The 26842-nt window shown below is 43.0% G+C and overlaps 1 protein-coding gene across 1 annotated transcript in view; it reads left to right on the top strand.

Annotated features, from left to right (window-relative positions):
• Positions 1 to 3416: 3416 nt before the first annotated feature.
• Positions 3417 to 26842, top strand: part of fibcd1b (fibrinogen C domain containing 1b) — a gene marked incomplete at both ends in the record, with an annotated part of 218001 nt that continues 194575 nt past the window's right edge. Inside the window, one exon of the mRNA XM_083794061.1 lies at positions 3417 to 3491. Within this exon, the coding sequence (XP_083650187.1) occupies positions 3417 to 3491 (75 nt within the window). The remainder of the gene's footprint in view (positions 3492 to 26842) is intronic.

The following is a 26842-nucleotide window of genomic DNA, read 5'->3' as shown; positions in this document are numbered from 1 at the left end:
CCGGTGTGTCTGTATATAGTGTCAATATCAGCTAATCTCGGCAACCTGGACATTTCGGCATGAAACTTTGCAAACACACTCCAAGCAGGCCAAGGGAGAACCTCCACCCAAGATCTTTTTAAAATCGGTTTCATTGAGTAGCTGCTTCATTGATTGGCCTGTATAACTTCTTGATTCGTACAATAAAAATGTAAAGAAATAAGAAAATCCTACTTGGATCATGACAAATCTCCCTATAATATAGACCCATACCATGTCTGCCTGACAGGATTTTCCATCATTCTGTGTTTTCTTCTCTGGAGTCACGTCATCAAGACAATCAGTCAATCTTGGCTAAGGTCTGGCAGATTCTTGGTGCTTGGTGCACCCATCTCAATGGGTGCTTCTCACCCATTGAGATGGGATTTCTCCATAAAATAATCGATCATGTGCATAACGTTATTTCAATAAACTAGAAATACGAGGACGAGAAACAGTATCCAACTCAATCAACTTTAACTTCCGACAGTAGTTTTCATGTAATGCACGGTAAAGGCCGGGGTACACGGGGCAGCAGAGACGCATACGTTGGTCCGACGTACTAACTGTACGACAGGCATTAGTCCGAAACTCACCTGTGGCTTCCCTGTGAGGTTAGGGTTAGGTTAGGGTTTGGGGTATAGGGTGTCGGACTAATGCCTGTCGGGACTGTCGGACCAAACATGCACCCGGGCTACACTGGGGACAGAATTGGCTCCACAACGGTAAGCTGTCACTACAATCAACAGAACCCGGCTGTGGTGCACAGGTTGTGCTTAAGCTCTGTGCATGAATCAAAGTGCTCTATTTTTCCACATGTCCGCAGGCCTTAATTCGCCTCGGCTGCAGAGGGAAAATACTGAGCTCCTGTACAGACAGACACTCGTGCTGAAAAAGACTGTTGTTACAGACAGACAGACAGACAGACAGACAGAGCTACATGTTGGAGACGGTGTGCTCACCGCTCAAAAACTAAATATGGAACTCCCCGCGGGACGGACGATTTGTCGGTTCCATCCCCAGTGTAGCCCCCTCCGTAAGACTGGTGATTAGCATTATTGTGTTTAGCAAATCATCTGCCTCAAATTTGTATCACTCATTGATGGGCCTCTAAACAACGCAGAGCCTAATCAATAGCACTTCCACTCATAGATGCTACGAATAATGATTTGTTGTAACAGTTTTGTTTTCACCAAATTAGGCACTAAATGTTCTCGTGTCACTGTCAGACAAGGTTGTCATAATCCATATCATTTGCATGTAATTAGATTCACAAATTTTCTCCGGTGCACCGTCTGTCATCCTGCAACCCGTGTGCACTGCTGATGGCTCCATCTCACGCTCTGGGGTAGGCAACCCGGCCTGGCGGATCGGAGTGCACTTTTCTAGTTAATTCTGAAGGATATGTTCTCAATCAGAATGGAATTGGAAACTGACGGATTCTGTTGCAGTCCAGAAGAAATGTTTTCCCAAAGCATAGCCTACCTGGATGTCCTCTGTTGATTATTTTTGTTTTATATTGTACATATAGGCTAGGCCTATTATTATGAAATGTATAATGCAGTATTTTTTAGATGTTGGAAGATACCCAGTGCATGTATCTGGCAGAGTTCAGTGGTTCTTAAAGTGGGGTCCGGGGACGCCCAGGGGTCCTTGATGGGGTTCCAGGGGGTCCCCAGCAAAATGTGTTTAATAGCACATGAGCATCGCAAGCAGTACGTGCAGCCACTTTAAGTGAACAACTGAACACTAGCTTATTTTATACTTTGGCTATAACATTTAAAAACAATCATAATGCAAACATGCATTGTGTCACGATATCTGTCTGTTGTATACTTTTATGTAGTCATGTCCTATAGTGTTTCCTGTTTTCCCTAGTTACTGTTTCCTGTGTTGTCTCACCTCCCTGTGATAACTAGTTTTCTCCACCTGTGTCCTGTTAGTCTTCCAGCCTATCCCAGTGTTGATTGTTAGTTCTGTTCACCTGTGTATTGTTATCCCTGTGTCTACTTAAATCCTCAGTTCCTTGTGTTCCCTGTTGTGTATAGTTTATGTTATGGTGTGTCCAGCCCATGTATGTCTTGTGTTGGTAAATAAATCTTCATTTAAATTTAATCTGCCTGCCTGTGTGGTTCTGCACTTCGGTCCAACACCTGTTTCATACCGTGACACATTGTTCAGATCCAGATCAGCCTTTTTTTCCCGCAGCCAAATAGGCTATACGTTTAAATTGTAGAGGTCTTTGACTTGAAACTAGAATCCCCAGCAGGGAAGGGAAGTATCCGGCAGCAGACTGAGCACAGTGTGATAGTAGCGGCACAGCCGTCTGTCGCGTAAAGAGGGCAGGGCAGCAGCAGCACAACCACCAGCAGCAGCACCAGACAGAGACAGGAGCCCCAGCACGCAGCGCACGGAGCGGAGCAGGAGAGATGCTCGGCGCGTACGGAGGGGACCGACGCATTGACTGACAGACAGTCTAGGAATTAAGCCTCGGCAGAGCCGGCACTGAGGAACCATGTTGACCCACCAGCTGCACCGCTCTCTGCTCCGTCAAAAGGCATCTGTGTGAAAATACCTTCCTTCCTCCCTTCATCATCAATGCAGATCAGCCTAAACTAGGGCAAAGCGAAAGGAGGCTTTATATCCCTTCGCGTCAGCGACGGTTTAACGGAATCTATAGTCTATAGGCTGTTCGATCAGACGGAGGAATTGAATCAGCGACGCGGCCGCTGCTGCTCCACACACACACCACCAACCTTTCACACACAACTGGACATAGTCGGGACTCGGGACGGACGGACGCCGGTATCTTTTTCAACTATTTCTCACGCAGTTAAGCATTATTGGATAGCTGGAAACGAATCTAGTTGGGCTTTTTTTTGAAGTAAAATATTTTCCTTCTGTCTTTCTTTCTCTCGCCTGGCTGGAACACAAAATAGGTATATATTTTTGCTGTCTTCTATTTGAGTGGAACATCTTAATACGATTGTATCTGCGTCTGTGAGGCACGGTGCAGCAGTAGGCTATACCGGACGCAGGGACCCTCCATCACATCGGTCTGTTTCTGACGGAATAACAACCCAATAACTATATTGGAGACGCTCTGGAGGAATCGAAGTTCTCTTCAAGTGCGTTATTACGACGAGACAAGAAGCGTGTGTCCCCGCTGCTGCTCTGCTGTGTATTCAACGTGGCCGAGAAGAAGTAGCCTAGCCTAGTTTTGTTTTGTTTGTTTGCTTTCATTTCGTAGGCTAAACGGGATAAGGCTACTCGCCTGCATATGGAATAAACCCCAAGGACAGGAGAACAGGAAAAACAAAAACAAAAGAGAGTGGTTTAATTTGTTTCCCCATCGCCTGGAACAACAGGCGGGTGAGCTTGAAAAGATTCTCCGGAGAATGATCAATGACCAATGGGGATCAGTCATGAACACCTCTTCAGAACTCGAAGATGGCTCTCGGCATAAAAACCAGGTATGTAAACGAGGCTGCTAAGGCACTGTGGAGTGGTTCTCAACGTCTCCTCCGGGGACCGCCGAGGGTCCAAATGGACCATTACGCGCGGTCTTTAATTCCGAGAGTGTGCAACATTGAACCAAATGGAGTCGCGACGATCCATTTGGTTACATTTGCACTCTCGGAGTTAGATTAACACGTTTTCAGTGATTGGGGAGCTACATTAAACATGCATGTCGAATGAGGGTCGGTGGCATCCGACCGTCCTCGAAATTCATAAAAGGTTGAGAAATCAATTGGTCTATGTGGGTTGTTAGTGGGGTTAGGGGTAGCTCTGGTCCATAGCGTTACTGCCTTGATTATGCAGGGCAGAATCAAAGCAGACCAGAGGTTAGGGGGCTGCATATGCACGCTTGGTGCAGTGTATCACGCCGCGTAAAATAGGAGAGCTCTCTGCTGGAGAGAGGTTCTGTGCACAGTGTGGAAAGAAGCGGCGGTGCTTTCCCTGTCTCGTCTGTCTCCACGCTGTCCCTGCCCTGGTCTTATCTTAATGTTTCTGTCATCATATTCTTAATAATTATATATACATATTCTTCATAACTTAATCGTATCCAAAACAAAACCCACCAGCCAGCGGTTCACAGGATCGCCTGGCGATGATGTCAACTGTTGTTCATGCAAATCGTGTAGCAAATATAGGCGAGACTGCGTTAAGATGCTGGCGACCGATCTGTTCCAGTGATAAGGGCGCACTGGAGGAGGATAATATAGCGAGCATGGTGGTGGTGGTGGTGGTGCATGTAACGTGCGTGTGTGACTTTGAATGCTGCTGACTGTTGGATTGCGCATCTGTGTCGGTTGCTTTTCACACACAGCCTTGTTTGTGTTTCCTTTCCATTTGTGGTATAGGCCGGCCTGCATTCCTTTTGGTTTATTCAAATATAGCCACAATATTTAACATTCTTCCATATTACCATATGGAGGATGAAACACTGACAATCTTTTAGTGGTTTTATAAGTCTGTCTATAGTGTCTGCTCTCTCCTCGCCCATGAGTTGAAACGGGAGTGGACGTGGGCTTGCTGCGTTGTTGTTCTACTGTAGCTTTATGAAATCACTTTGTGTGGGAATGGTTGATGTGCTGCATGGCAAGGTCAGGGCGCGTGTGTGTGTGCAATCAGGGAACGCCAGAGATCCTGCTGTGTGGGAACAGGATTGTCTGCAGAGATGTACATGCCTATGAAATGAATCTCATTCTCAACCCAGATGATGTGGTGCAGATTCATTTGTTTGTATACATCCATTTGAGGGAAACATATACTGTAGGCTGCGTTTTGATATGGTTTGCATCTGTTTGTTGTTTGTTGTGCACTGCAAGATTGTACACAGACACCATTATCTGGCACATGCAGGCACTGTGGCACAGGAGCTGTGGCACATAGAAATCTGACTTTTAATTACATTGTTTCTTGTGGGAATATTATATGGTCCTAACACACACACGTCGCACGCACACGTCGCACATGCGCTCACACACACACACACACACACACACACACACACACAGGCAGAGAGACTAAAGACAGAGTATCTTGGAAGTCATTTAGTTCAGGATACTGTAGCTATACCCTGGCCTAGACCGTCTGGCATATACCGTCTCTGAGGGTAATCGATAGCAGAGCTGCACGAGAGCTCTAGAGAGCTCAGCTGGACTGTGCTGGTCATGATGAGCAGAATTCATTCTACTGACATGCTAACCAGCATGCCCCTGGCGGGCACGAAAACACATGCAAGACACATACATAATATGCCTATGGATGCGCGCACGCATGCACATGCATGGGGGCGGCGGTGGCTCAGGGGTAGAGTGCCTGGATGGTAACCGTAAGGTTGCCAGTTCGAACCCGGGCTCCCCCAGAGTTACTGTCGAAGTGTCCTTGAGCAAGACACTGAACCCCTAATTTCTCCCGATGTGCTAGTTGGTGCCTTGCATGGTTTCCGCTGCCATCGGTGTATGAATGGGTGAATGTAATGCACAATCTCTGTAAAGCGCCTTGGATAAAGGCGCTATATAAATGCACCATTTACCATTTACATATGCATGCACAGACAGCATGTCAAGGGAGCAGCAGTGGCTCAGGGGTAGAGTGGCCGGTATAGAGAGGCCGGATGGGAATGTGAGGTTCCGTGTTCGATCCCGGGCTCACCCATGAGTTAGTGTCGAAGTGTCCTTGAGCAAGACGCTGAACCCCTAATTGCTCCTGATGTGCAGGTTGGTGCCTTGCATGGTTTCCTCCGCCATTGGTGAATGTGATGCACAAACTATGTAAAAAGCACTGGATAAACAAAAAGCACCATTGGTGTATGAATTGATTGATTGATTGAAAAACACATTTCACAGTATGTAGTATGGGTACATTTCAAACGAAAGCACAAGTCAATACAAAAACTGCTACTTTGAGGACTTTTTATGGGCCCAGTTTCGTCCGTAGGTGCTTTGAGAGCAGTTTTGAAGGAGTCAAGGGATTCACATTTCTCATTGGCTGTTGGTAGGGAAGTCTGGGGCCTTTAAGGGCCCTTGAGGTGCTGTGGTACCAAGTGGTGCATGTATATTGGAAGAAACCTTGTACGAGGGCTCCTTATAGGGTCTTCAAGGTGTTTTGGACTAGTGGGGAGAACCTGTACAGGATGTTCTTTGGTTGACTTTTTTGATTACATTGAATTGAATGTTTGCGCACTAGGTGAATGTATACTGTGGATTAAAAGTGCTAGGCCTATATAAATGCACCATTCACCATTTACCACACACACACACACACACACACACACACACACACACACACACACACACACACACACACACACACACTCACACTCACACAGCCCCTGAATGCCTAACCCAAACGCAACACAAAACGTTTGAAAATAGCCGATCTCCAAGCTCACATATCATATTGTAAGTTTGTAGATTGTCTATTTTCAAATGGTCGAGTATAGGGCTCTGGGTAATCTACAAAGTAATAATATAGTAACTAAAGCTGTCAAATAAGTACACTATAGTTGCCTCTGAGATATAGTGGAGTAGAAGTAACACACACACACACACACACACACACACACACACAGACATGCACAAACAGATGCACAGAATAATACCCCCTATGGTGAGAAAGAATGTTGACATGGCCATCTCTCCTTAGTTTAATCCTGTCTTCTGTTCTCCCATCATAATATCGCTCTCACGCTTAATTAGTGTATAATCATTACCAGTTCAGCATGACTCATCAGAATACAATATTAACAACACCGGGTAATAGCTTTGCATGAAAAAACAAATAAACAAGTCAAGTGGTTCCCAGAGTAAGGTCCGGGGACCCCCAGGGGGTCCTCAGTGAGCTAATATAAATCAGTCTAATCACTTTAAGCATACTGTACATCGGCAACTTTAAAATAGCTGATCAGTTGTAGATCGGTTAAGCCTAAGGTGTGATGCATTGTGAGCTTCTATAGATCTGCTATTTATATAAAACAAAATAGAATTCTGGAATATCTTTCAACAACACAAATCTTGCATGACCGGTCCCTGGCACAACATATCTTCAGTGGTGAACACAGGGGTGTGTGCGGGGGTGTGTGCGCGCTGTGGTTTTGGCTTTCTCTCGGTAACCTTGTCCGACTAATGAACTTGCTGAGCTGGCCGGAGGTATAGAGGGGAGGCCACAACACGTGGAGCGGATCACAGGGAGCGCAGCAGAGCTCTTCCTGGTTCACTGGGCCTGTGATTTCCCTGTGGGTGGCTCGGCCTGCCATGGCAGCAGATATGCTTCTAACAACCTCAGCTTCACTCTCCTGTGAGGATTTGTTACACTGTAAGTCTAACTTGAGTAAAAGTTCCAAGAAAATCTTCCATCAATCTTCAAGGCTAGTGAGTCGCTAGTGTTTCCTCCAACTGCGCCTTGGTCTGCCCCGGGGTCAGCTCCTAGTGGGACGTGCATCGAGGACCTCCCTAGGGAGACGCCAGAGAGGCATCCTAACCAGAAGCTGGTTCCTTTCCAGGCGAAGAAGAAGCGACTACTCAGAGTCTCTCGTGTGACTGAACTTCTCACCCTATCTCTAAGGGAGATGCCAGCCACCCGCCGAAGAAAACTAATTTTGGCCGCTTGTATTCGCGACCTTATTCTTTCGGTCATGACCCACACTTCATGACCATAGGTGAGAGTAGGAACACTTCATGACCATAGGTGAGAGTAGGAACGAAGATTGCTCGGTAGACAGAGAGCTTTGCCTTCTGGCTCAACTCTCAGTGCGCCGTACATTATGCAGTTTTCAAATGTAGGCCTATACAAATCTTCTGAAAATAGATCTACAAAAGGCGGTAGGTTTTGTAATAATAATATAAATCTACAAATAACTATAGTAACTTAAGTTTCCTAATAATTGTCATGGAGTAAAAAGTACAACATTTTACTATGAGATGTTCTTCAAAATTGTACTCAAGTACATTACTTGACTACATGTACTTTTACTTTCCACCACTGGATTTGTATGCCAGCACGAAAATAGCCGATCTACAAGCTCACTGATCTTGTAGATTGGGGTATTTTGGGTGTACAATTAAATCAACCATCAGGGTTTACCTGCAGGGTTTGCATTTCGTATACTTTTCGAGTACAAAGGTGGATGGTGGCGTACGTACGCGTACACTGTGCTTCTGTTAGATTACACATACAGTACAGTGCCTTGTGTGTACCTCACAGTACCACACACGCACACCGTGGCCATGTGTTCAGGAGGAGAGGGATGGGAGGAAGAGGGAGGAGGCAGCTTATTAAATCTATCGAGGGAAAGCAATCCTTCAGAGTCATTGATTTTGGTTTGATGCAGTTTTTTATGTGAACAGCGGGAGCTTATTCACCTTCCACTTTGCCCTTAAATATGTAATGGTGCCATTTATGAATATTAAAGTTTCCTCCATCTGGATGATGTTGAGGATCCTTGAATGTGAATTTGGTCTCCTGTCACCTCTGTGACAAGTTGGCACAGAGGTAAGTCCAAACGTGTTTGACATAAAAAGTGTAAACGTATATTAAACATGCATTTACAGTATATGCTAATGCGTATGTTTTAGTTTTAGTTTTGAGTTTGACGACAATGCCTGATGGTTCAGTCGTAGGATCTGTTTAGCCACAGAAAACCATGCTTCCTCCAGGGCTCTATACTAGGCCCCCTACCTGTTTTACATTAAGCTCACAACGCGTCACTATAAGGGTTGGGATCCTTTAGGATTTGAACTATTCCGGTTCCTTAACGTTCTGTTAACGAATGTTAATAGTATTTGTAGTAGATAACAGCAGCACAATTTGAAATTTGCACCCTATGTGGTCCGTGTGTTTGACTAGGGTTTTACTGGATTGCTGAATTCCTACAATGACCATAATGCCTTGCTGCACTGCCCCTCCTTGTGGAGAGGGGGGAGGCTGTGTGGAGGTGCATGTGACTTGAGGCCAGGAAGGAAGTGACACCACATTTTCATGATAAATGTTGGTCATGAACATGGCGTCATGACAAAAATATCTAGAAACACACATTACACACTTGGTGCATCTTGTGTCCTATGGTAAACATCATTAAGATAAGATCTGGTTGCAAACGGGGTAAAGTGGCCCTAAAGTGGCCCTTCTGCCATCTGACAGTTCGCCCCCCAGAATAGGACGCTATCTGGGTTCATGAGGTTTAATGCTTCTGCTGTTCAATTCTGCATAAAACCAGATATATGCAAATGCCTGTTTGGATTCACAGTATAAACATGCATAAACAGGGCATTTGCATAATAGTGTATGCATGATGGTGTGCGTTTAACGTTAATGCCCAGGCGTTTCAAGTTGTACGATCAAAGCCTGCGGTTAACAGGAGGTGTGTAGGCCTCTCTGCTCTTAATGGAAGGTGTGAGCGAAGCGACAGTGTTGAGTGGAGAGAGTGAGTGTGTTGGTGGTATCAGCGAGTAGTAATGAACCATCACGGTGAACTCGTTATGTAAGTGAAGTGCACTTCTTTTTGCATAGAAAGTGAGTCAGTAAAGTACCTCCATGTTGAATGGGGCGTTTTATTGCAACGGGAGTGGGAGTCGATCTTACTTTGCACTCGCCGAGGCCATTTTGCCGCGTTCGTGCAAAGCCTAGGCTTTAGACTGGGGAAGGTCATAATGTCCCTAGTGCCTTTGGCCTTGTTCCGCCACCTCGTATCTGCCTGTGTCATCTGACCCTCCTCGCCGCTATCTTCTCGTCCCTTTTGTCATTCTGTTTGGGGGACATTTACATTGTCTGGTGGTGAGGTTGGAGGCGGGAAAAGATTGGAAAAGGCTGGGACAAAGAATACAAAGATAAAGTCATTATAGTAATGTTCACTCAGAGAGATGGACAAGGGGGAGCAGAGTGGTCCTTGCATACACAGCTCGGTGGAGCAATATGTAGTTTTCTTTTTGTTCAATTAAATTGACCGGAAAGTTATTTCTTCAAAAGTGTTTTTTGTGTCACGATGACATGACACGACACAGAATAAAACACCATTTATTTTAGAAATCTTTCACAGCGAATAGAAAAGATCAACCTGTAAGAATGAGGCATCAACTACTACTACTACTACTACTACGACGACGACGACGACGACGCATTGTGTGCGGTGCACTGCAGCAAGGGTTTCTTTGTGTTGTCTGCTCTATCTTTCACCGATATATTTTATTTCCTTTTATTCTTTTAATTAAGAAAAAATTAAAAAAAGGCACACTTCATGAACAAAGAAATCTCAATAAACAAAGTTTTAAATAATGAAGAAAATTGTACACAGACCACTGAAAAGACAAACCATCTCCAAAATTGAAACTGAAGAATGAACTAATCTAATGAACTGGGAGTACAGCATATCAGATAACAGGCTGTAGTATCTTATTTTTCTACTTGGCAGAAAATGCAATGCAACAAAAACAAAACCCAAACAAGCCACCCACGCACCCTCCCAGAGGGGAGTAGAATAGGATGCTTATGTAGTGTACACACATGCAAACAAATGAAATGGGTATTATTCCAGACGGGTACAGTATCAATTGCACTAATGCACCTAGAGAGTTGATGTAAGAGAAACAAGTTAATGAAAGAGAGGGAAAAAAAAAGGTATTAATCCAGACGGGCATCAATTGCAGTTAGCGTTGATGTAAGAGAGGTTCCAGCTACTGTGGAAACCTTTCAGAGAACCTGGCTCTTAACGGTTAATCAGACTGTTACCACATCCCTCCACAGAGACTCTCTACAGCCCAACATAGCCATTCTACAAGCTCACAACATGCTGCGTTGTGATATGATGTGATGCACTTTGATGCGTTGTGAGCTTTGTAGCTATTTTTTGCCAGATATTCACTCCATAATAGGGATGTGACACTGCCACATAAATGTGTGAAGACATTCCCTGTCCTGGTATATGAGTGTTGAAAGAAAATGAAATGTAACGTAATGGGTGATAAACAAGGGAATATAGTGGTTACAATATGGTTTCATTTAAACGCGGAATGTAGTGTACGGAGGGAGAAAATAAAGTTTTGTTTTGTAGAGTTGAATATGTCATTCATTTTTCTGTTGACAAGGTTTGATCATAGGAGGAGCTGTGGGGAAAAAGCATGGTAGTTCCAGGAAGTGAGGTACCAGGAACACATATAAAACGTACAGGAAGTGTTTAGAGGTTGTTTGTCATGTGGTCGGAAAACATTGAGATCTGGAAGGAGAAGAGTTTGGTGAAGGAACATTTCTGAGGGTTTAGCTCTGAATCCATTCAGAGCTTTTTGACAAAGCAACCTGCTATGGCCTTCTCCTTCTGACTTGAAGGTTATGGGTGAGGAATATACTCCCCCCCCCCCCCTTTTTGAGCAATGCATTGCCCTTTTAACTTAACTTTATGTATTACTTGATTTTCAGAAAATAGAAGATCTACAATTTTTATTTTGATTATCTTTGGATTACTTTTTGCATACTTTAGCCTACTCATTGGAGACATTTATAGGAACTTTGCAAAACTGAGTTTGTGCATTAACATTTGTATTTTAAATTTTTGACTGTTCAATTTAATTTAATTATTATTTTGTTTAAATTTCAAAAGAAACAGTTTTGTATTTCCTTTTGGGTCTGCAAAACAGTTAGTTTAGCATAAAGAATTACTGACGCAGGTACGGACCCTTATTTATTTTAGTTATTTAATATAACTCAGAGTCTCAGACATAGGGTTAATGTAGTTTGTTGATTGACAGCCATAAAACATATCTGTCTCAAGGTTTTAATCCCAATCACCTCCAACAAAAACTAAAACCCACACAGCCTCTTGCAAAACATGCAAATGCTTCTGCCTTCGCTGTTAGTTAGTCTCACTTGGACCTGCTGCAAGGCACATATGCCCCAAAGCATTATTATTACCATATATTGCCTCACTGGTGATCCAAAGAACTGTTTTAAATTCACCTGATTGTATCTAATTGCCTGGTTGCTCCTGGGATGGTTGTTGGTTTTGGAGTACGTGTGTGCGAGTGAGCGCACCTGTGGTTGGTTTCTTTGCTTGATTATTATATTTTGATATATAGGCCACTAGAGTGGTGCCCGTTGGGCACTGGCCTACTTGGAACGATGCAAGTTGGAAATTAATGCCCCACCCAGTTATTATGTCTTGTCAGAACAGGCCAGATCAATCAGGTGATCAATTGACTGTGTGTGTGTGTGTGTGTGTGTGTGTGTGTGTCCCCGCAACGTTTGCGTACGTACAGGAATGTGTGTCACATGGTGAGGGCTAGACTGAGGGAATTAATGCAATACGAGCAATAAAAATAAAATAAACCAATATTTTTCAATGGCAGTTAGGAATTTTCTTCTCTTTTAAAGAAACCACATGTTTCTCCTCCCAGCACAACAATATAACAAACTTGTGTACCGTAGCATGTGTTTGTGTAAGTATTGACTGGATTAAGAAGAAAGCCAAACAGAGAGCCTTAGAAGGTATGGTGCACAGCTAGGCCAGGGCAAGGTTATAGCCTACCTCCTACAAGAGGCTGACAGAGAGCCTAGAAGGTATGGTGCACAGCCAGGGCAAGGTTATGGCTTACTGTACCTCCTACAAGAGGCTGTATTGACAGATATGTCAGCAAGTTGACCTGATGGGCTGAAGGTTTCACATCTTCTGAGGAGCCTGGAGTGAAAGAGCTCAAAGACAGAAGGCAGGCAGTGAAATTTCCATCCATCGCTCTACAACAGGATTCCTTCCTCTCCCGTTGGCGTTGCATGTCCATGACTTCTGTCTCCTGCCTCTGGCCAGTGGTGGGAGAAGTATACTCGCAAAGGAGTGAAAGTATTGAAAATTGGAAATAGTAAAGTAAGAATACCTCAACATTGTACTTAACAATAACGATGTGTATAAACGTCTTTAGAATCAAAACCACGGGGTGCCTTGGACGTGTTCTTTGATGTTGCAAGAAAGATGTATTTGGCGCTTCTCTGCGGCGACATGGGCATAAGGGCTACGCTTGCATGCAGGCCCTTTGTCTAAGACAAATTTCTTCCGCGGGAGACAAATAATAAAGAACCTTGGATTTATGTATTAGATTTATTTACAGCAAATGGAACTTACCTGAATAACAGACAGTTTTGCTAGATATATTCAATGCATGTACAGTATTGTGCTGTGCAGTTGATAAGTCATAGCTGTGCTTTGAAACATCTCTTTGACAACACGCAAGCATAAAACGATAGACAGACCGTTATTGATCTCTGTGGGGAGATTCAGAGCACCACAGCAGGTATGAAACAACATAGTATAGGGCATAATGTACAATCCATCACCAGAATATGAACATATAACTACAGCATCATCCATGAATGGATATAGTGAATATGCACAGACTGTCGGCGGTGGATATCACACTGATATATTGTGTAAGTCGTCCCACACAGTGGGACTATGGATAATACAGTCAATCAACAGTGGATGTAATGAGCAATATAAAATGAAGTGCGGCAAACGCAATAAATGCAGTGAAGCATTTTCAGCAGTTAACCTAAGCAGGCATCTGCTATGATACTTTAGTGCCCATCGGATCCCAGTAGTCTATGAGCACATGTGCCAGGGAAGGAAGGGGTAATTAATCTAAGAACAGAACGGAGCAAATGGGGTTTTGTAGCCTGATGGCTATACGGCACAAAGGACTGACAGAGTCCTCGCCAGTCTTGTGCCTGAAGCCTGTGACACTGTGATAGGTCCCTCTGGACCTCCATCAAGAGTGTCTTTAAAAAAAACGGAAGAATGTCTTAATAATAGTCATTAAAGTGTAACTTTGGAAATGTGCTGATAGCCATGTACTGTATAGAGGGTATGTGCATGCATGAAGTGAATGGCAAATCGAGTGGCAAAGTGAGTGCCAAAGTGAGTTTAACGTTGTTTAATGCAATCATATTGGACTTTTCTGTTTGGATGTATGAGCTGTCAAGGCCAGAAAGTAATTTTGTGGCACTCAGTAGGCGTTCCCGCATAACTTCCTGGTTTGATGATGATGTCACACGCATACCCTCTATATGTATGTTCGGTGGTTTACTGTTGAGTGAGAAAACAATGTTGCACTTGGGACCCCGACCTCCCTGTTTGGAAACCACTGCATAGAGGTGGTGGGAAGGGTTAATATCAGGGTGGCTTCCATCTTCCTCCTCATCCTCTGCAACCACTTCCAGTCTGTCCACTTTAACTCCCAACTAAAGAGCCAGCAGTCCTCGCCATCTTTTTGTTGGTGCTCTTGATGTTAACTGCAAAGGCGAGGACGAATAACAGACTGGTAGAACATCTGCAGCATCCTGTTGCACACCTTGAAGAACAGCTTGATTTGACCCCTCCTGTAGAGAGCAGTGACTCAACATGTGGTTCCGGACCCCCAGGGGGGTCCCCACATACATGCACGTCTCCTGCTGCTGGGGGTGACGAAGGTGTTGCCTATAGCAACCGCGTCAGTGTTTGATTTTAATTGACGGAATATTCCGCCAAAGGCAGCTATATTGTTACCAGACACCTAACTGCCTCACCATGCACTCACCATGACCATCTGAGCAGCCGTCAGCTGGATGGAGCTAAAATGGAATACCAGCGTCCCCCCCACCCCCCTTACGGTACTGCATTATCAATTTGGTCTACCCTTGCCTTATGCATAATTCATTCAATAACAGCATCTCTGAAGAAAGTAGGGAAGGAAATCCTATATAAGGTAGGATAGAAAGTCAGTGAAGTAATGTGTAAATTTTATGCACATTTCACTTGTGCTGTAATGCCTCTGCAGCTGGAATTATTCAGATTCAATTCCGTCGTAAATGTTTATCCAAAGCGATTTAGTCACCGGCGGGTGAGAGAGAGAGAGAGAGAGAGAGAGATTTAGGCTACAACACGACGAGAGTCGTATGCGGATGGTGGAAAAAAAGAGTGGGCAGGAAAATGAGTTGGAGTGGAAGGTAGAGAGAAGAGAAGCAGTCACACAGTGAGCATGTGTTACAGGGTTCAATCATTTTGATGGACAACTAGCAGAGACCATTTCACAGACTGATTGAACTCTATCTCCATGGCTATTCGCGCAAGCCCAGAAGTGTCCAATTTCCCCGCTCGGCGGTCCCAATCTGCACGTAATGGAGCTGCCATTCATGAGGCCGGTCAAATTGACATGTGAGATTAGGGTTAACACCTGGATTAAGGTATACACGGTATACACTGAGCTGTTCTCTGTTCCCCAAGGGTCATCCTTACGCAAAGCTTTACACATAACAGTATTATGGGCTGTATGGATATTATATTGATATTGTCGTATGCAATTTGAATATTGTAATATCGTGATTTTTCTGGTTTAATTGTCTTTGCAAAGGGAATATTCGCGCATCCCCTTAGTTCAGATTCAGCACACATGCTCTCGCTCAGCAGTGTCCATTTTATCCAAGCATTGACATGATAAAATCACCATGCATACACACACACACACACACACACACACACACACACACACACACACACAGAAGAACGTGTCGGGTATCTTGTACACTTCTCTGATCCGTAAATGTCTGAGTCTGAACATTGAACACTAAATAATAAGGAAATGAATTAGCCTTTAGAAACAAACCAGTGAATAATTTATGACAAATGGAGAAATGTAATCAAGCAGGCAATCTGCTCAGGCCACAGGATCTGTGGCAGGAGAACATTGTAGTACAGAATAGAGGTTATAACACAATCTGGAGACAAACAGTGTAATTGGGACTTCATGGTGTAATGCATCTGGCCGGTTTGGCACATAAATATCAACCGTTGTTTGACCTTTTTTTTATCTGTATCAGCAATAGAGCGTCGCAGTCCCGCCCCCTTTCATGGCGACGACGGGCCCAGGAAATAATTCCCCATGCATTTTCCCCATAGACATTTCAAAAAGTATTTATTTAAAGATCTGTAAGCCTCGAACAAAGCCAACTCGGATCGTGACAAAGCATGACAACAAACACAATATTTTGGGCCGAACAAATAATTACGAAGAAGAAAAACAATTAAAAGATGCCTTTTTTTCTTCTTTCTAATTATGTGTTCGGCCCAAAAGAAAAAGTTTGTCGTCATGATTTGTCACAATCAGAGTCTGCTTTGTTCGAGGCTTATACAGATCTTGAAATAAATACTTTTTGAAATTAATGGGGAATTATTTCCTGGGCCCTCGTCGTCTTGAAAGGGTGGCGCGACTGCGACGCTCTATAATGCTGCCGATGTGTCCTTTTGTATGTAAACCCCCGCAGAGAATAGCTGATCGACAAGTACTGTAACAATCGGTCCACAGGTAACAATCGGCCCTCTGATCGGTCGATCGGCTATCTTCAGTGAAAGCCATCCCCACGATAACAGAAAACAGAAGAAACTAGTATAGAGCCCTGAGGGACTCCGCTCAACCAAAATAGGGAGTTTAAGTGCAGGTTGACCGCTCGCTTTCAACCTGGCGTCGCTGTTTTGAGCATGTCTTTATATAAGCACATGTCAAAGGCTTTTCAAACATAACAAAAATTGCGGCTCTACTGAAACTATTTGGCTAGGGCTAAAGTTTATTTTTAAATATAAAATGTATATAATATAACATGGCATACATTAACATGGCAAAATGCAAAACATCTGTCAAAACATTGGTCTAGGGCTCTCCAAAATCCTGTCATCGGGTTGGGCTCTAGTTATAACAGCCATATCTGGAGAAAGAAATGATGTAATTAGAGAGACACCATGACGGTGTGATGCTAGGTAGACTCTAGACATACTCTCTGGCACCTTGTTAAAACACTGATGCCTTTCCAGTCCTTAGATCGGGGCATGGCAGAACTCCCATCTGTTGCACACTGCTGTGATGTGTGCCAGGTGGGGACCCATTCGTCTTGTAGAGTTGAACTGTCAAAGCCTCTATAAGATTGAGTTCTGCCTCTCTTTCTTGACTTGGTGTTCTCTCCCAAATCACCTCATTCTCTTCTCCACGAGCCAAATGTAGTCGTTTCCTCAGCAAGACATATATTTACCCGCTAATGACTCCGTTAAGCTAACGGTGAAGCATAATAGCGTCATTATGGGAAAGGCACACATCAGGTGTCTCAAGGTTAATACCCATGTTAATTGACTAGATGAACTGCCACTCTCTCCGTGAACAGGCGTGTGTGTGTGTGTGTGTGTGTGTGTGTGTGTGTGTGTGTGTGTGTGTGTGTGTGTGTGTGTGTGTGTGTGTGTGTGTGTGTGTGTGTGTGTGTGTGTGTGTGTGTGTGTGTGTGTGTGTGTGTGTGTGTGTGTGTGTGTGTGTGTGTGTGTGTGTGTGTGACACACAATAACAGTGGCCAGCTCCAAAACCAACCTTGACCCCCTTATAAGCTGTAGAACTTTAAGTGTGTTGCTTCTAAGGAGGAAGAGTGTGTTGAGTTAAACCCTCACCTCTCCTCTGTACACCACAATTAATTATAATGAATAAATACATTTTATTTTTACTGTATATCACCTTTGAAAACATAGAATTGCAAAGTGCTTCACAACAGCAAAATGAAGTGGAATCCAATAAATTGACAATACAATAAATAAACATTATGAAATAAATAAATAAAAGGAAGAATAAGCAATAACAGAGCGACCTTTGTGCCTTTAGCTGCCAGTGTCCACAATCAAGCTCCCTTATGTGACTGACTGTTGACCTTTGGCAAGCTCCCACCGTCATTGACTATTGACTTTAATCATGCAGTTCTGACTGCATGGCCTCTGGAGCCCATACAGCAGTGGTTTCCAACCCGTTTCATGTCAAGGTCCATTATTTATTTAGCATTTGAGCCACGGACCACCATTTGATGAGATCTAGCATCTCAGACCCAAGACTTGGAATATGTTATATCGTTGGATAAGATTCTGTCCACAGTTCCATTCTGTATTAAAACACAATTGGTGCCGGGATGCCTTCAAAATAGAAGCTCTGGGGTGCTGGAAAGACATGTCCGCTTTTACTCTGAAGCTTGTAGATCTGCCATTTATGTTCTTATTTCATTTGAATCCTGAAAAGTAACAGTTTTCCTCCCGACAGCAACGATCATTATTGTTGATAGACAATAGTAATAGATTACTTTATTATCGCATTCAGAGATATTGTGCAGATCTAGAAAAGTAACTCAACTTATAAGTACAGTACTTGAGTACTGTACTTATAAGTGCACGTTTGATGATGTCTTTACTTAACTGGAGTGTTTCCAATTTTCAATACTTGATGCACTCCACTACATCTCAGAGGCAAATATTGTACTTTTTACTTCATTAGTTATTTAAAACTTTAGTTACTAGTTACTTTGATTGTTATTATTACAAAACATGCATTAACCACTTCAGCCATTATGTACATTATGTACATAATGAGTACATTTACTGTAAGTATATTTTAATGCAAACACGTTTGAACTCGAGGTACATTTTGAACGACAGACTTTTATGTGTAGTATGTCTACATTGTGGTATTGGTACATTTTACATACAGTAAATGCCCATGAAATGGCCTTTTATCAGTTGAAATCCCAACCATAGATGTGGGTTGGTATACTTGGTAGGGAACGTTACTTCCCCTCCGTTCAGTGGCTCCAGCAGCAGTTATCATGCATTAGTGTGGGTTGGTATACTTGGTATAGGGAACGTTACTTCCCCTCCGTTCAGTGGCTCCAGCAGCAGTTATCATGCATTAGTGTGGGTTGGTATACTTGGTATAGGGAACGTTACTTCCCCTCCGTTCAGTGGCTCCAGCAGCAGTTATCATGCATTAGTGCGTTTGATCATGTTTCACGTTATACTGTACCCCCCCGCTGAGATCTTTACTTCAGTCGCTCTGTAATCATCAATTAATTTGTTTGATCACGACATGCTTCACATCATCGGCAAGATCCACCACGTCACCCACAGGTGACAGCATGGTCCATTTACTAGAACACAACCCTTCTATTCCCTCTAGCTTTCAAATATTGTCTGATTAACCTTGACCTTGTTGCATGTTCAAAATGCTTAGAATTCAGCAACAACACCTGCAACCGACTGAGGTCTTGGTCTCAGCTAATCATGTAATGCAGGGGTTCTCAACGTCTTTGGCTGGGGACCCCTGGAAATGCTTTGTCCATGTCTCGCGACCCCCCCCCCCCCCCCCCCCCCCCACCCCAATACAAATTGACCACTACAATAACCTTAATAATAGAGAAAATACATCATACATAAATACTGAAACCAGATATAATCAATCATTAAGGAATTAATGTAATTATGAATGCACTGTGTACTATGTAAACTCTTAATTCACATTGTCCAGTTCAGTTGCCAAAAATAGTTTTTTTTTTAAATAATCTGGGGACCCCCCACAATAATTTGGCGACCCCCAGGTTGAGAACCCCTGATGTAATGTATCATCAAGTAACGTATAGCAACTAGTAAACAACTAGCTGACACTGTCAAATATGTCTAAAACATTCAAAAAAGCACTATGTAACCTTTTCTAATGAATAAAATGTAACTTTGACCAATCTGTATGGTAGTACAGAGTATGTTGTTAATACAATCTAATACTTTTACGATCGGGGTGGTTGTATTCTGTCTCCCTGCTCTTCTATCGAGACATTTAGATCGTGTCAAAGGTCATGTCTCACCTAGACACAGGATCTGACACGGATTTTGACCTGATGGTCAAGATTCAATGTACACAGTATATCTGACTGCTTGTAATGACTGATGAACAATGTGCCATGTGGTGCAGTAATATAGAAAAGTGTGATGCATTCCAATGCATGCGTGGAATCAAACTGTTACCATGGTGATTCGTAATCGAATGGAATTTTGAGGGCAGTGTCAATGCACGCACCTCTATTGCGTATACTAGTGGTTCCCAAACCTTTTCATGTCAAGGACGCCCAAATTGACACTTATTAGCCCGCGGACCCCCATGTGAAAAAGGTATGTCAGGGACCCCCCATCAACCCATTTAATTTCAAGGACCCCCGTTTGACATATGCAAATTAGTCTACTTTAGTTTATCTCTGAGACCCTAATTTATATTGTAAAGTCAATGTTAATTTAACTCTGAGAGTGTACAAATGGAACCAAATGGACCCGTTTGTATATCACTCTCAGAGTTACAGGGTCCATTTGGTTCCAAACTATCATTTAGCTGTGGACCCCCTGGAACTCCCTCAAGGACCCCTGGGGGACCCCACTTTGGGAACCACTGGCGTATAATAATATGGCCATCAAGGCTATAGTGCTTCAACATCAGGTAGTGTTTTAATTTGAAGCTAGGAGAAGAATGCGGCAGTATACCCCAAAGAACGCTTTCCAGCTGCTTAAAAACAAAACAAAAAAAACAAAGATCACACAGTCCTCCTCAAGAATCAGAAAAGCTGCTTCTCAGAAACACACCAAAAAGGCCAAATGAAACGGACTGTAAAAGCTGTGTTTATTTTGAAATTACTCTTTAAATCTTTCAATTCTCCACTCCCCTCTCCGTTATTTGTCAGCAACCCCATCCCAGCCCCCGCTGTCTCCAAATATGGAGGACTTTTTTTTAAGATCCATTGATCTGCCACTTAAATCACTCAAAGCAATGGCTTTGGAATAATGACAAGCCATGGGACTGAGCCCTTAAATTCGTAATTTATTCAAACGCGACACTTTTCCCCTAACACGTTTGAATAATGGCGCACACTGTGCCAGATTGAATTTTTGATGGGAAATAAATTATGGATGTCAGTGGATTAGTCGGGTAATATATTTAGCCACAAGTTCATAATGTGTCTTAACAGGTGAGCACAAATAAAACATTCTCTCTCTCTCTCTCTCTCTCTCTCTCTCTCCCTCCCTCTCTTTGCAGCTCTTTATTGTTGCCTCTCTCCCTTAAAGGGACACTTCACCCTTTTTGCAAAAAAATATATGTTAATGACGTTTAGAAGCTTTAGAACACTTTCCTGGAGATCTTTATGTGTGTAATATGTGGTTTTAGATATTTTAGATTATAGCAGTGAGCCTGTTGTCTCTGATGTCATGGACACTGGGCTCACTTCCTTCCTGGACTACATGTTGTCTCAGTAAGACAGCTCTCCCCCTATCCACAAGGAGGAGCAGTGCACCAAAGAATTATGGGAATTGTAGTCCAGGAAGGTAGTGAGACCAGTGTCCATGACATCAGAGACAACAGGCTCACTGCTACAATCTAAAATAACTAAAACCACATATTACACACATAAATACCCCCAGGAAAGTGATCTAAAGCTTCTAAACGTCATTAACATATATTTTTTTGCAAAAAGGGTGAAGTGTCCCTTTAACCACTCGAACCTCTTAGGATCCATATTCCTGTGGGTAAAACGGTAGTCCAAAATAGCCAAGCTCACAATTTAATTGTTTTGTAAAGGGCCTACAAGTGGTTACTGCTCACCTCATGATTCTCTCATCTTATTTTCCTACATATATACCTTTATTGAAAGGATAAGCCCCTTGAGATCTCATTTTAGAGGGGGTCCTCAACACAGATACATTGTACAATACAGTTCACAAAACAATGCAACAGTGTAACCATACATACAGGCAGGACAAAACAAAACAAAACATCTGCTGTTGTTTTCATCCGCTGGTCACAGATATGAAAAGAGCAGCTTTTCCTTCTGGTCCAATTAAAGACTTATTATCGGCAGGAATTAATGTTTGAATACAATTCATATTTTTCATTCGGATCACTTACTTTGCTACTTTATTATGTGTGTCCTGATGTCACTTGCACAGATGAATGGCAGTGTTCTAACTTACAAAGGCAGGAAAGGAAGAGAGCATTTATATCTATCTATAAATGCACCGAGTCTCGTCCGTCGCCCCACCGGCTTCAAATTCGACACACGCGTTCCACCCTACCACAGGGGGTGCAGTGCCTGGTGTCGAGTCGGTCGGACCCACGGTTGTCCAGAACCGCCACAAAAACGCCTGTGCTCTGGACAGGGCCCATGCCCAGGGTCCATACATGGAGCTGCCCTGTTCCGACATTACACCACTCCATATTTGGGCATGCCTGACACAGAATTCCACATATGGGCATAAAAGGGACACAGACAGATGGCTATAACGGTACTCATTTGGCACGCTTGACAAAGAACTCCATGTATGGGCATAAAAGGAACACATACATAATAACTGAGTGGGGCATGCATTTCGGTTGCCCAGAACCAGCACAAAAGCCTCTGCCCGGGCTCTGGACCTGATCACCCCTATAGCTCCATGAATCTGGCCTGTTCTGACATCACAGCATGGGCACCACTCCAGTTTTAATGAATCAGATAGAAATATGCTGTACATAAGAAGATGAAACCGTTGCTGTCAGGCAAAAAGCTTGTATCATCATTAATGTTTTTGCAGTCATGAATGCCCAATTTCATCATAAAGAGTGTATACGTCGCCTAAAAGTAGTGAAAATACTTTAGCCGATCACAACGTGCCAATTCACAACGAGTTGGGAGCTTGTACAATGTTTCTGCCTGACAGCAATGAGATGAGATGAAGTAATGCTTTATTGAAATGCAGGTGAAGCAACACTAATAAGCAACACAGCAAAGGTACTGCTAAAGGGAGAATATTACATCTCACAACAACGCATTGTGAGCTTGTAGATCTGCTACTGCGGAATCTGATGCAATGCAACCAAATGCAAATCAGGCATACGGTTATTGTCAAACCCCTGACCCCCAACCAAGATAAATAAAAATCTAATCAGATTCTGAGCTGGTTTGCTGGCGTAAACCAGGCATCGCTCACACTTATCTACACATGTTTTGGTCTGCTCTGCCCTGATCGATGTCAGTGCAATACCCCCAGCCTCTGCTATGGCTGCAGCGAGGATCGGGAGCAGCTCATATTTTCTCCGCGTGCCAAAGCTTTCTCCTGTTTCCCCTCTGGTGAAAATGTGCTCCGTGCCGCAGTATAGGACTCGTCAGAATGAGATTGGATATGGAAATGTAAGGTATCCCATCGTAGACCAATAGTTTCTGCTGATGCTGTGGAACTCACTGTGTGGATGTGTGCAGGACAGGACACATTCCTTGGAGATAAAAAATGGCTACGCGTGTGCACGCACGCACTTATACGCACACACATATGCATGTACAAACACTGATATTGCTTGTTTTGTTACATGTGCATTCAAAAGTGGTGTAGGCTATAGGCCTACTATAGGATTTTTTTTGCATAGTTGCATTGTTGCAAAGATACAAGGACAAACTAGTGTCTGACGTCTGTGTCTTTCTTTCTTTCTTTCTTTCTTTCTTTCTTTCTTTCGGTGAGATTCTGTGTGCCAACTTTCACAAGGTAAACACTTATCATCAGCAGTATTTTATTCCAGTCTTTTAAAGCTCCACTATGTAACTTACCCTGGATTTGAACCCGGTCATTTCCTGGGCAAGTGCTGAAATGTTTACTAATGAGCTAATGGAGCCCATGCACTGTTTGCTCAGGGGATCAGCCAATCAGATCCTGTGTCTAGGCGTGCATTCAGATATGTGCACCGGGAACGCACTCTCGTATATTAGTTAGCATTGCACAGTGCGCTCAGTGTATCCCAAAGAACCCTAGATGAGACGTGACCTTTGACACTATCTAAATGTCTCAATAGAAGAACAGGGAGACTAAATACAACCACCCTGATGTATACTGCCATACAGCCAAAGGGCAGTAACTACAGGGGAAAAAAGAACGATATTGGGTAGACCTGAGGCCGATTAAAAAATAATTAAAAAAAAACGCGGACCCCCATCTGAAAATATATTGTTCCAGGGACACCCCCTCCCCAGAAGCAAAGATTTGAGTTTAAAAAGTTCGCTCTGAAAGAATATATTCATAGATTTGCGACACATTTTCACGATTTTTCAAAAATAGCAGATTGAGTGCCGCGCTACGAGCTTGTAGATGTGCTATTTTACAATAGCTACACTATAACATAATGCTTAAAACACCAAAAGGGGTTCACGTCCTGAATGGGTTAAATGTCTGATTATGCTGCTGCAGTATGAGCAATGAGTTATTCCGTTATGTTCATGTGATTACTGACCACCACACAGGAAGACAACGTTATGATGATTGTAGCAGCAATGTGATCCACTGCTGACCACAAACGAATGCACAGCTAATAAGCCAACGCAGTAAACGTAGGCTGACTACAAAAGTTGACTACAAAATGCGTAGGTAGACATAGATCCTGAAATAAAAATGTATTGATTTGAAACATGCAACAGCCTCAGAAAAGCACAGCTAGCAACAACATGAAGGCTACGGTTTCAAAATCAAAGAATAGATTTTGTCTCTGTCTGGCAGAAACATCATTATGTCCCATATATCACGATTACAATTCAAAAGCATCAAAAGTAGAAGATCTACAAGCTTGAAATGTCTCCTTGCGATCTACTACTGTTGATGCTATTGTGTTATGTTGTATGATATCAAGTATAAAAAGTTTAAATATGGAGATAGGAGGTTTCTGACTTTCTGCAGTACAGCAATAATTTACTAAGAGCAGTTTTCCCACAAAATCAGCAGGGGAAGGTGCGTGAGAACATATATATATATATATATATATATATATATGTGTGTATGTATATATATATATATATATATATATATATATATTTTTTTACAGCTTCTAGTTTTCTCTCTGTGGATTGCCACAATGAGGGAGAATGGAATTGGGGCCAAATGTCCACCATTCAATTTACAACCAAGAAAGCAAGCTAAGAAATCAAACTATCCCACCTAACCTAAGTGTCTGCTTGACAGTCAAGCTGTGTTTGTTTTATTTCTCTATTTCCCTCTCTGTTTGTTCCCCCACCCACACCCCAGTCCCCCTGTCTCTAGTTTAGTTTTCCGAAATCCATTTATCTGCCACTTAATAATTTAAAGCAATGTCTGTCTGTCTGTCTGTCTGTCTGTCTGTCTGTCTGTCTGTCTGTCTGTCTGTCTGTCTGTCTGTCTGTCTGTCTGTCTGTCTGTCTGTCTGTCTGTCTGTCTGTCTGTCTGTCTGTCTGTCTGTCTGTCTGTCTGTCTGTCTGTCTGTCTGTCTGTCTGTCTGTCTGTCTGTCTGTCTGTCTGTCTGTCTGTCTGTCTGTCACATTGTGATGCGTTGTGAGCTTTTGTTTTGCTATTTGTCATACGATGAAGTATTGATTGATTGAACGTACAGGCAGCACAGTCAAAGACTATATGCTAAAAGTCCCAAAGGGGCTTGTTTCCACTGTACATCCAATGTGATATATTGGTAGAGAACTCAGTAGCATCAACAGGTATACTGTATAGAGAAAGGTGTGGTGGGGTTTGGGGGTGAGAGGATTCTTCTACCGAGGTGTTCAATAAGTTAAACCTTGAACTATGGTTATAAGTATAAGCATAAGGCTTATAAGCTTATAAGCCTTATGCTGTATCAATAATTGGTACTGCTCTGCGGCGACATGGGCATAAGGGCCATGCTTGCATGCGGGTCCTTTGTCTAAGACAAATTTCTTCCTCGGGAGACAAATAAAGCTTGAGCTTGAACTTGAAATGGATTCAAGCTATGCAGCCCTCAGTCTCATAATAAGTTTGCAAAGAATCCTTGTAGCCAACGCCTATATATTCGATGAATGCTCCAACATGTCGCTGCGTGCTGCACTACACAGGCTCGCACACTCGGTGTACCTGCATGAATACATTGACAAATAAACCCTCCTTGAGTCGTGATGCTTCGTTAAAATGAGAGCCTGATTGATTGCAGCCTTCGGATGCAGTGAGTCGTGATGGTTTTGCGTCAGAGGGAGACGGAGGCGCGGAGGGAGAAGAAACTACAGCAAGGAAGGAAACAAGAGGAATAGAGGAGCCACTGCACAGTGTGATGATAAGTGCCCTTGACACAGAGTTTGGGACTTGAAGGAAGCGGTAATTAAGTGCCATATAACGGCTAATTAACCTTGTTATGTGAATGGCACTCTAGAGGTTGCTTGGTTTGTTGTGAGGCCTCACATTCAGCTCTGCACCTCCTCAAAAACGTGCGCACATGCACAAAGAAGACGGAGAGAGACAGATCGCTACTGATACTTAGTAACTGAGTTTCTAATTCTGTCCTCCCTTGGTAGATACACTAGCCCATTCTGACCTGAGATCAGATTCATACGAGGTTTCCACTGGACACACATTGGTCTGATTGACCCATTCTGACCTGAGATCAGATTATAAAAATGTCAGTCGTTCTTCGATTTTTTTCAAAAATAGCAGACCTACAAGCTCGTATCGCGCCACTCGGTGGCGCGATATGAGAACAGACTGCAAAAGAAGTCTATTTATTACCGTTGTTGTTGTGTTCCACTGGGGAAATTAGTCTTGTTTTCATTTGTTAATTACATTTCTTAATGGTAAGATATGGGACTACATAAAGATAGCCTGATGAAGGACACATAGGCCGAAATGTTGCCGTTTCCCTATTAAAAGTTGGTTCACTGCATTTGAAGACAGTGTGCGGGTGTTTGTTCCTTTGTCAAGATAGGGGACAAAAATAAAGAATAAGTCTGCACAGCGTTTTGAAAGCTCCCCAAAAACTTTATTTACCAAGGCGGGGAAGAAAAACACACTGGTTTTTCTTTGGTAAATAAAGTTTTTCAAATGTATAGTCCCATATCTTACCATTAAATAATAATAAGTAATTAACAGATGAAAACAAGACTAATCTCCCCAGTGGAACACAACAACAGCGATAATAAATAATAAAACAACAGCTGTGGCGAGAAAAATAACATTGTTATTCTCCAATTG

This window comes from Protomyctophum parallelum (assembly GCF_964188405.1).
Source record: "Protomyctophum parallelum genome assembly, chromosome: 21".
NCBI classification, from domain to species: domain Eukaryota; kingdom Metazoa; phylum Chordata; class Actinopteri; order Myctophiformes; family Myctophidae; genus Protomyctophum; species Protomyctophum parallelum.
The sequence above is the reverse complement of the archived record's forward strand: the minus strand, read 5'-3'. Positions and strand labels throughout refer to the sequence as shown.